Source organism: Engystomops pustulosus, chromosome 9 (assembly GCF_040894005.1).
Source record: "Engystomops pustulosus chromosome 9, aEngPut4.maternal, whole genome shotgun sequence".
Lineage (NCBI taxonomy): Eukaryota > Metazoa > Chordata > Amphibia > Anura > Leptodactylidae > Engystomops > Engystomops pustulosus.
The window spans coordinates 28,372,389-28,383,104 of record NC_092419.1 but is presented as its reverse complement, the minus strand read 5'-3'; the positions used below and the strand labels follow the sequence as shown (position 1 = coordinate 28,383,104).

At 46.4% G+C, this 10,716-nt stretch overlaps 1 protein-coding gene across 1 annotated transcript; it reads left to right on the top strand.

Moving 5' to 3' along the window:
- The first annotated feature begins 4,929 nt into the window (after positions 1 to 4,929).
- LOC140076896 (3-galactosyl-N-acetylglucosaminide 4-alpha-L-fucosyltransferase FUT3-like) lies at positions 4,930 to 7,432 on the top strand. Its single transcript, XM_072123680.1, has 2 exons — positions 4,930 to 5,214; positions 6,269 to 7,432. Exons 1-2 carry the CDS (start codon positions 5,087 to 5,089, stop codon positions 7,356 to 7,358), a joined length of 1,218 nt encoding a protein of 405 aa, XP_071979781.1. The 5' UTR covers positions 4,930 to 5,086; the 3' UTR covers positions 7,359 to 7,432.
- Positions 7,433 to 10,716: the final 3,284 nt, after the last annotated feature.

Here is a 10,716-nt window from a genome sequence, read left to right as displayed (position 1 = left end):
GCACGGAACATCTGGAAAACTAAGATACATAAGGCACACTGGACAAGGTGCAGACTAAGGCGTACTTGAAAAAGAAAAAAGTTAAGTCACAAAAATGGTGCAAAAACAAAGTCGCTAAAATTAGACAATTTGGCTAGCTGAAACTATGATACATGTGCCCCTATGTACCCTGCTTGGATCTTTACCTTTCTCACCTAAGACCATAATTGACTTTTTTTGACAGTCACAGAGAACAAGGTGAATTATTTTTGGTACTTTCCCTAGGAGTCTCATAGACGTACTTTACCTCTGATCCCTGAGATATACGAACAATAAATAAGGTGAGCCCTTGATATTATATTCACGTTGTCATATCATCACGAGGTCACCGCCATTAGATTCTCATACGCTCAATACGCTCGAACACAGTCCGGCCCCTAGCAGGAAGCCCACAAAATCCGGGGTAAGGCTACATTCACACACATGTATGGGGGACGTATATACGCCCGATATACGTCCCCCGTACACTTCTATGGGCTCACGGCCCTGTACAGGAGCGGTACGGTGCAACACACGTGCGGCACCGTACCGCTCTGTAGCCCGGAAAAGATGGGACATGTCCTATCTTTTCCCGTATTACGGCGCCTTGCGCCATAACTTGCTATGGAGAGGGGCGGGGGTGAGCTGCGCTCACCTCCTCCTCCTCTCCCCGCGCATTGCCGTTGCCTGCTACGGTACGGTACGGTACGGTACCCCGGATTTTGTGGGCTTCCTGCTAGGGGCCGGACTGTGTTCAGGGATGTAATTGTCAGCTCCAATGTCGCAACTTCCGGACATTTCATAAACATAAACCTTTTGTATCTTTGTGCAATCCCTCCAGCAGAGGTGGCCGTATCCAAGGACACAGTCTTGTTTCTAGGGGACATTATCACCACATTTATGAGAAATTACCTTTGCACAGTGGCATAACTATCGTGGTAGCAGACGTAGCAGCTGCTATTGGGCCCGTATGATTGTATAATGTATATATGAGTATATAATTTGTGTGTATGTTGTGTATATAAGAGTGTATAATGTATATATGCGTGTATACTGTGTGTATAATGTATATATGTGTGTATACTGTGTGTATAATGTATATATGAGTGTATACTGTGTATAATGTATATATGCGTATATACTGTGTGTATAATGTATATATGCGTGTATACTGTGTATAATATAGATATGCGTGTATACTGTGTGTATAATGTATATATGCGTGTATACTGTGTATAATATAGATATGCGTGTATACTGTGTGTATAATGTATATATGCGTGTATACTGTGTATAATATAGATATGCGTGTATACTGTGTGTATAATGTATATATGCGTGTATACTGTGTATAATATAGATATGCGTGTATACTGTGTGTATAATGTATATATGCGTGTATACTGTGTATAATAGCTCAGGTGTGTTTTATGAGTTTCTGCATCAAACCGTCTTATCTTAGTGAGCTGTAGTGATGGGAAGTCCGGCTCTTCTTAGTGAGCTGGATCATTAGGCTTCACTCACTAAAAAGAGTCGGCTCTTCTGGCACCTGAACGGCTCTTAAATATATATTTGAGAGCCTCGGTCCAGCCAGTCACCCTACTCCACTTCACTTTTAACCCAATAGTTATCAAGCTAAAGGAGACTTGATTACCCGTATAGGGGCGGGGAGCCACCTACCATCATTCACATGAAAGGGCCGGCTCTTAGTGCTGTCTCGTGCCTGAATGACCCATCACTAGTAAGCTAGATCATTATGCTCTGCTCACTAAAAGAGCCGGCTCTTTTGGCTCCTGAATGGCTCCCTATTAAATATATAATAGGGAGCCGCAGGCAGTGCAGTCGCCCCTCCTCACACCACTTTGGCCCCGTGCATACGACCGTATAAAAACTGCCATATATACGGCTGAAATCCGGCCCCAGCATTCCAATGGGTAATACACCCATCCATGTACATGACCGTATTGTCCACCGTACCGTAAGCCGTATAACAATATAGAGCATGTCTCACAGAGGAACACTGGTGACGCTGGCACACAGAGGAACACTGGTGACGCAGGTACACAATAGAACACTGGTGATGCTGGCTCACGGAGGAACACTGGCACACAGAGGAACACTAATGACGCTGGTACACAGAGGAACACTGGTGATGCCGGCACACAGAGGAACACTGGCACACAGAGGAACACTAATGACACTGGTACACGGAGGAACACTGGTGACGCTGGCACACAGAGGAACACTGGTGACGCTGGCACACAGAGGAACACTGGTGACGCTGGCACACAGAGGAACACTGGCACACAGAGGAACGCTGGCACATGGAGGAACACTGATGACGCTGGCACACAGAGGAACACTGGTGACGCAGGCACACAATAGAACACTGGTGACGCAGGCACACAGAGGAACACTGATGATGCTGGCTCACGGAGGAACACTGACACACAGAGGAACACTGGTGACACTGGCAAAAAGAGGAACACTGGCACACAGAAGAACACTGGTGACGCTGGCACACAGAGGAGCGCTGGCACACAGAGGAACACTGGTGATGCTGGCTCACAGAGGAACACTAGTGACGCTGGCACACAGAGGAACACTGGCACACAGAGGAACACTGGTGACGCTGGCACGCAAAGGAAAGCTGGCACACAGAGGAACACTGCTGAAGCTGGCACACAGAGGAACACTGGCACACAGAGGAACACTGGTGACGCCGGCACACAGAGGGAACTACTGTGGGCACAGTATGAAGGGGAGCTGCTGGGGGCACAGTATGAAGGGGAGCTACAGGGGGGCACAGTATTAAGGGGAGCTGCAGGGGGGGCACAGTATGAAGGGGAGCTGCAGGGGGGGGACAGTATGAAGGGAAGCTGCTGGGGGCACAGTAAGAAGGGGAGCTGCAGGGGGGGCACAGTATGAAGGGGAGCTGCAGGGGGGCACTGTATGAAGGGAAGCTGCTGGGGGCACAGTAAGAAGGGGAGCTGCAGTGGGGGCACAGTAATAATGGGGGAGCTGCTGGGGTCACAGTAAGAAGGGCAGATGCTGGGGGCACAGTTAAAAGGGGAGATTCTGGGGAGCAAGGTATGAAGGGGAGTTGCTGGGGTGGGCACAGTATGAAGGGAAGCTGCTGGGGGCACAGTATGAAGGGGAGCTGCAGGGGGGGGCACAGTATGAAGGGGAGCTGCAGGGGGGCACAGTATTAATGGGAGCTGCAGGGGGGGCACAGTATGAAGGGGAGCTGCAGGGGGGGCACAGTATGAAGGGGAGCTGCAGGGGGGGCACAGTATGAAGGGAAGCTGCTGGGGGCACAGTATGAAGGGGAGCTGCAGGGGGGGGCACAGTATGAAGGGGAGCTGTAGGGGGGCACTGTATGAAGGGAAGCTGCTGGGGGCACAGTAAGAAGGGGAGCTGCAGTGGGAGCACAGTAATAATGGGGGAGCTGCTGGGGTCACAGTAAGAAGGCCAGATGCTGGGGGCACAGTAATAAGGGGAGATTCTTGGGAGCAAGGTATGAAGGGGAGCTGCTGGGGTGGGCACAGTTTAAAGGGGTGCTGCTTGGGGTATCACAGCAAGAAGGGGAGCACCAAAGGGTGCATACACACATGGTCTCCTGATGCACGTGCTTCTATGTTACTATGTGTTTTCCAGCTTTAAAAGTGTTTTTCTTCATTGCTCAGGTATTAGCAGCGTTGTCCCAATGTTAACACAGCTGATTACATTTCCAGCCATTATAAAAAACACTTCCAGAGCTGGAAAATGCATGCGTCAGAATGTCACATGTGGATGCACCCTAAATGGTTTCTTTCCAAAGCCGCAATGTTACAAAAATATGTTTGTAAATCTATATGCAACTCATCTGATGAAATCCTCCATGGAGGATGGGAAGAAGTAGAACTCCATGGAGGCTGCTGTGATTTCATGTAATCAGATACATACATATTATGCAGATGTAACAGGATCTTCTTAGATTATGTCACTTGGGTTACATGACATGCTGAGGTGAGGCATGGGGCATGGGACATGGACAACTGGCAGCTTCATTAAATAGTACCCGCCAAATGCCAGTGTCAACCGCTACAGTGAAGGGGCAACTCAAGGATGCCGGCGTTCAGGACCGAGTGGCAAAGAAAAAGCCATATTTCAGACTGGCTAATAAAAGTAAAATATTAATAAGGGCAAAAGAACACAGACATTGGACAGAGGAAGATTGGAAAAAAGTATTATGGACAGACGACTAAGTTTGAGGTGTTTGGATCACGTAGGAGAACATTTGTGAAACTCAGAACAACTAAAAAGATGATGGAAGATGCCTGAGGCCATCTGTCACATGGTGGAGGTCATGTAATGGTCTGGGGTAAAGTGGAAGATTTGTACAAGGTCAAAGGGATTTTGGATAAGGAAGGCTATCACTCTATTTTGTAATGCCATGTCATACCCTGTGGACAATGTTGATTGGAGCCAATTTCATTCCTACAATAGGACAATGACCCAAAGCACCTCAATATTATGCAGGAACTTTTGAGCTGTTGTGGAAGCAGCTTGACCGTCAATCAAGCCGATCCAACTTGTGGGAGGGGCTTCTGGAAGCATAGGGTGAAATTTCTCCAGATGTTCCAAAGGGAACATTCTTTGATGAAAGCAAAGTTTGAAGGAGAAAATTCTTATATCAAATTAAAGAAAAAATTCAAATTCAAAACCTTGTCAATGTCCGGACTATATTTTCTATTCATTTTGCATCTCATTATGAAGAATAAAAGTATTAGTTTTCATGAAAAACACAATTGTCTGGGTGACCGCAAACCTTTGAGCGTTAGTGTACATCTCAGATTATGTCTCATACAGAAGGATAAACCAATAAGCCATCAAAATAAAGGGCATGAATATTGGGTGGGAAGGTTAGGTCTTTGTGGAACGTTTATAAGATTGAAGATGAATGTTACTGTGTCACTCTCTGAAAACTTTGATGATCCCTAATCCTGTTCTCTAATAATGCTGCATTTGACGCCAAGTTCTTACAAAGTCATTCTAAGTCACAAACCCTGAGCTGCGAGGGCTTAGAATGAGGTGGCTCAGGAGAGGAGAGTCCATGTACCTTGTCTCAGGAGATGCTGCTTACACCAGGATATCTGAAGATCACACAATGTTCGCTTCTTCCCATATTGTCCTCAAAAAGATTTTCCATAAGAAGTAAGTACCGACACGTTTCATGTATCAAGTAAACTAAACTTTATTGAAGATATTGAATTTGCAATACAATTTGATAATATACATTTAAATATTTTATGACTTGTAATTTGCCAAAAATAAGCAATGTCCTCTTTTGGGTTTCATCTAAAATTTCTGTTTGTTCTCCTGTTATTAGTGAATATTATCTAATGTGTTTTCAAATAAATTTTGCCCATCTATTTATTCCCTTTGAAAAGTGTAGCTCAGTTTTTAGTCATACATTAAAGGAAACCTACCATTTAGAATGGTAGGGGTAGGCTGTCAGGGTGAGCTGGTGCCGGTACTTACTTTCATTAGTGTTATAAACCGCGGTATCGCGGTTTTAACACTTTTGAAACTTTAGAGCAGAAGAGGCTTCGGCGCTGCGTGTGCACGATCGTGCGCGCGCCTGCATAGGAAATAGCGGAGATGTTGCGCGCGCATAGTCGCGCGCAGCGCCGAAGCCCCTTCTGCTCTAAAGTTTAAAAAGTGTTAAAACCGCGATACCGCGGTTTATAACACTAACGAAAGTAAGTACCGGCACCAGCTCACCATGAGCTGGTGCTCGGTACTTACAGCTTACCCCTGCCATTCTAAGTGGTAGGTTTCCTTTAAGGAGGAACTGGGGGCTGGAGAGCACAGCTTGAGAGAGGGAGCTTTAACTTTGGCTAAGAAAAAAGGTCTAGATGGGTGGTGTGAAGTGAAGAAAACGGGTGAACTAGCAGACACTGCCATACCCCTGATGAGACAATAACCTAATTGGCATATAGGTTAAATTAGGTTTTTCTACCAACCTTGGACCATCACTCTCACAACATCCACCATTGGGGATGTTTCCCCCCATATACATTTGATAGTATATTGTCTTCTATTTTTCTAAACTAATCTATTCATCAACTTGAAGGGCCAAACTTTTGAACTTATCTTTTAGGTTGGATGAGAGGAAGTTTAACATATATATTTGTTATGGATCATGTAGGAAAGTCTATTTGGAGATGTTAAGATAACCAATGAGTTTATGTTGATCTTTTTACAGGTTAAATATGATCTTGAAACTATTCACCCATCAAAGTATCATAGTCATTGTCCCGCTTTTCTTCATTTTGATCTTATTTTCCTGGACCTGGGGAAGGCTGAGCCTCTCGATAGACTTAGAATGTAAACAAAGAGGCATTATACAAAAGACCACAGATGGTTCTTCAAAGACTTCACAAATGATTGAGAAGGAACTTGTCGTTCTTGTGTGGGTATGGCCTTTTGGTGAACCCTTCCCTTTAAATACTTGTCAGAGTGTATATGGCATATCTGGATGCAGACTAACAAGCAATAGGAGCTTGTATAGCATTGCTGATGCTGTTGTTATGCACCATGTAGACATCATGTATGATAAGAAGTCCTTACCACAAGAACCACGACCTCATCATCAACGTTGGGTATGGTTCAACATGGAGCCACCATTAATCATTAGAAATCTTCAATTCTTGGATAACCTATTCAATATGACTATGACATTTCGCCAAGACTCAGATGTCTATAGACCTTACGGTCGAATCGAAGCATTAAAGAAACCTCAGAGCTTCTCAATCCCTGCTAAGACTAAACTTGTTGCATGGGTGGTTAGTAAGTGGTACCCAGGTGTCAGACGAAATTTATATTATGAAGAACTTAAAGAATTCATTCCGATTGATGTGTATGGTAAGAGACACATGAACCTAACTTGGGATGACTTCTATCAAACCATCTCCAAATACAAATTTTACTTAGCATTTGAGAATTCAATCTACAAGGATTATATCACAGAAAAACTGTGGTCCAACGCTTTGGATTCCTGGGCAGTTCCTATTGTGTTAGGGACATCTCGAAAAAACTATGAACGTTTCATCCCTGGAGATGCCTTCATCCATGTAGATGATTTCTCAAGCCCAAAGGAACTAGCTTCCTATCTTCTTGAGCTGGATAAGGATGAAGAGAGATACAAGAAGTATTTTTATTGGAGATCTCATTATCGTGTTAGAAGAGAAACTGGATGGGACAACCACTACTGCAAAGCCTGCCGGGCACTCCAACAGGCTCCGGATTACCAAATCATCCCTAGTGTGGAAAAATGGTTTTTGGAGGGCATGTAGACATTAAGGACAAATACCTGCACCAAGTTAGCAGACTATGGCAGTGCAAAAATATTTTGCAGAAGTGTTCCTAAAATTTCTGGCGCAGCCCTCCGGGGTCTTGAAAGCTATTCTTTCCTACCAAAGAATTTAGAAAATGTAAATACCTATCTATAGATCTATTGTATTTGATGTGAATATTATGGAACAATATGGTGGAGGTAATAAATTGGGTCCGTTGGCTTAAAAATGCAAGTCTCAAACGTTTGAGACTTGGAATATGAATAGTCAATGCAGCATTTCGTGGTTTATATTGAGGGTTTTCTAAGAGCTGAAGGCACTTTTCTGAAAAGTTGTCGTGTCTGGGTGGGCCGGGACCAGGACGTTGAGTTTAAAGGGACCCCTTAACCTCCTTCAACTCTTTGCATCTTTTAATTTAATAGGTGCTGCTCTAGTCTTACCATTCTCGAGCAGTATATTGTCACAGGGGTGGAGACAGAGTGTTTACCCCAACTCAGGATTGCCCATCTAACATTAGGGGCTGAGTTAGCAAAGTGTTTTAAAGGAAATCTCCCTTCAAAATCAAGCATGATAATTGAGGGGCACTTACTCATAGATCCAGGCACTGATATTTGTTATTCATGGCCTCCTTCCTTCTAAAATCAACTTTTAATAATTATGTTTATGACCCGTAAGGGTTCCTAGGATTGTCACCAGAGCACCTCATTTCTGTAGATTCATAGGCTGTTACACTGTCTTCCCCGCCCCCTGCTCCCTCAGCATTTCCCTCTCCCTGATGTAATCTCACTACAGCAGAGGAAACTTCAGCACACATTGGGAGGGAGTGCTCCTGGACATTATAACAGCTTATAAATCTGCAGAATGGAGGGCTCTGGTAACATCCCCAGAACTCTTCTGGCTCATCAGCATAATTGTAAAAGTTGATTCTAGAAGGAAGGAGGCCATAGATAACAAGTATAAGAAGATTACCAGATCTATGAGTAAGTGTCCCTGGTTTATCCTATGTTGGATTTTGGTGAAAGATTTCCCTTAAAGGGGTATTCCGGGAATATGAATGTCTGACACAAAAACCAATGATGCTATAAATAAATGAATACAACATTACTCAATGTCATTAGTCACAAAACGGAGCTTAAATAAGTTGAGTTTATGATTTACAAAATTTATGGCCTCTCTAAAGTAGGTGGAGTTATCACCAAGATGGCCGCCACTGGAAACTACAAGTTCCATGATCCTTTAGTTGTCAGTAACTCCTCCTCCCTCTTATGCTCTGCTAACAGTGATGATGTAACAGACTGTGCTGCTCTGTTACCATAGTAATGATGTGTAACTGCCATCACCAAAACACGCGCCATTTATCTTATAACTCAAAGTCATCTGGCACAGCACAAAATCCAGTTTTGTGCTGTCAGTGTAGGTTAGAAACTAGCCATAGCAATAGGATAGCATCGTTTTGTTTAAAAAAAAAAACACAAAAAACAAAATTTGAAGTTTACACTTTAATTTTGAAAATGTTTAACCCGAGGGCTAGGGGTAGAGGACGAGGGCGTGGACGTGGGCGTCCAACTACTGCAGGGGTCAGAGGCCGTGGTCCTGGGCGGGGTGAGACACCACCTGCTGATGAGGGAGCAGGGGAACGCCGCAGAGCTACACTCCCTAGGTTCATCATGTCTCAAGTTACTGGGACACGTGGTAGAGCACTGTTGAGCGCAGAACAGTGTGAAGAGGTGATGTCGTGGATTGCGGACAATGCTTCTAGCCATTTGTCCACCAGTCAGTCTTCCACGCAGTCCACCCATGTCACCGAAATCAGCACTCCTCCAGCTCCTCCACCTCAGCCTCCGTCCCCCCAGTCTGCCCCCTCCCAGCAAAATTTGGCATTTGAACCGGCATACTCTGAGGAACTGTTTTCTGGACCCTTCCCACAGTCACAAACCACTTGTCCGGTTGCTGCTGAGCAATTTTCCGATGCCCAGGTTTTCCACCGGTCGCAGTCTGTGGGTGATGATGACATTAATGACGTAGTGGAAGAAGTGTGTAAAGAGGTGTCGGACGATGAGGAGACACGGTTGTCAGACAGTGGTGAAGTTGTTGTCAGGGCAGGAAGTCCGAAGGGGGAGCAGACTGAGGGATCGGAGGATGATGAGGTGACAGACCCAAGCTGGGTTGATTGGCCGGGTGAACACAGTGCTTCTGAGACGGAGGCGAGTCCTATAGCAGAACAGGTTGGAAGAGGCAGTGGTGGGGCCAGACGGAGAGGCAGGGCCAGAGCTGGTGCATCAGCGCCAAATGTTGCCCGTAGTCAAGCTCCCGTGGCGAGGGCTAGATTTTCAGAAGTCTGGAGGTTCTTTAAAGAAACACCGGATGACCGACGGACTGTGGTGTGCAACCTTTGCCAAACCAGGATCAGCCAGGGTTCCACCACTACTAGCTTAACTACCACCAGTATGCACAGGCATATGAATGCTAAACACCCCACTCAATGGCACCAAGCCCGTTCACCTCCGGCCGGGCACACCACTGCTCCTTCCCCTGTGTCATCTGCTAGTCAGCCCCCTGCCCAGGACCCCGGCCCAAACACCTCCCGTGCGAAAACCACATCTTCGCCTCCACGATCCTCCACAGCATCCACCAGCGTTCAGCTCTCCATACCCCAGACGCTGGAGCGCAAAAGGAAGTATAGCGCAACCCACACGCCCAAGCCCTCAACGTCCACATCTCCAAGTTGCTTAGCCTGGAGATGCTGCCCTATAGGCTGGTAGAGACCGAGGCCTTTCGAAACCTCATGGCGGCGGCCGCCCCTCGGTATTCGGTCCCCAGCCGCCACTACTTTTCCCGATGTGCACAAGCACGTGTCAGAGAACATCATCCGTGCCCTGACCAACGCCGTTTCTGACAAGGTCCACCTGACCAAGGACACGTGGACGAGTGCTGCCAGGCAGGGCCACTATATATCGCTGACGGCACATTGGGTTAACTTGGTGGAGGCTGGGACCGAGTCTGACCCTGGGGCTGCCGACGCTGAGGATTGCGGGGCCTACCTCGGTCCAGGTCTCAAAGGCCTACTATGCCTCCTCCCAACCCTCCTCCACCTCCTCCTCCGAATTACCATCCGTGGGCATGGCGCCATCAGTCGGTAGCTCTAGGCACAGCAGCAGTGCCGCCGCTAAACGACAGCAGGCGGTGCTCAAACTGCTGAGCCCAAGAGCTATTACAGGGCATCACGGCGCAGACTGATCTGTGGCTGGCACCGCTGAACCTGAAGCCAGGCATGGTTGTGTGTGACAACGGCCGTAACCTAGTGGCGGTTCTGCAACTCGGCAGACTGACACATGTGCCATGCCTGGTCCATGTGTTA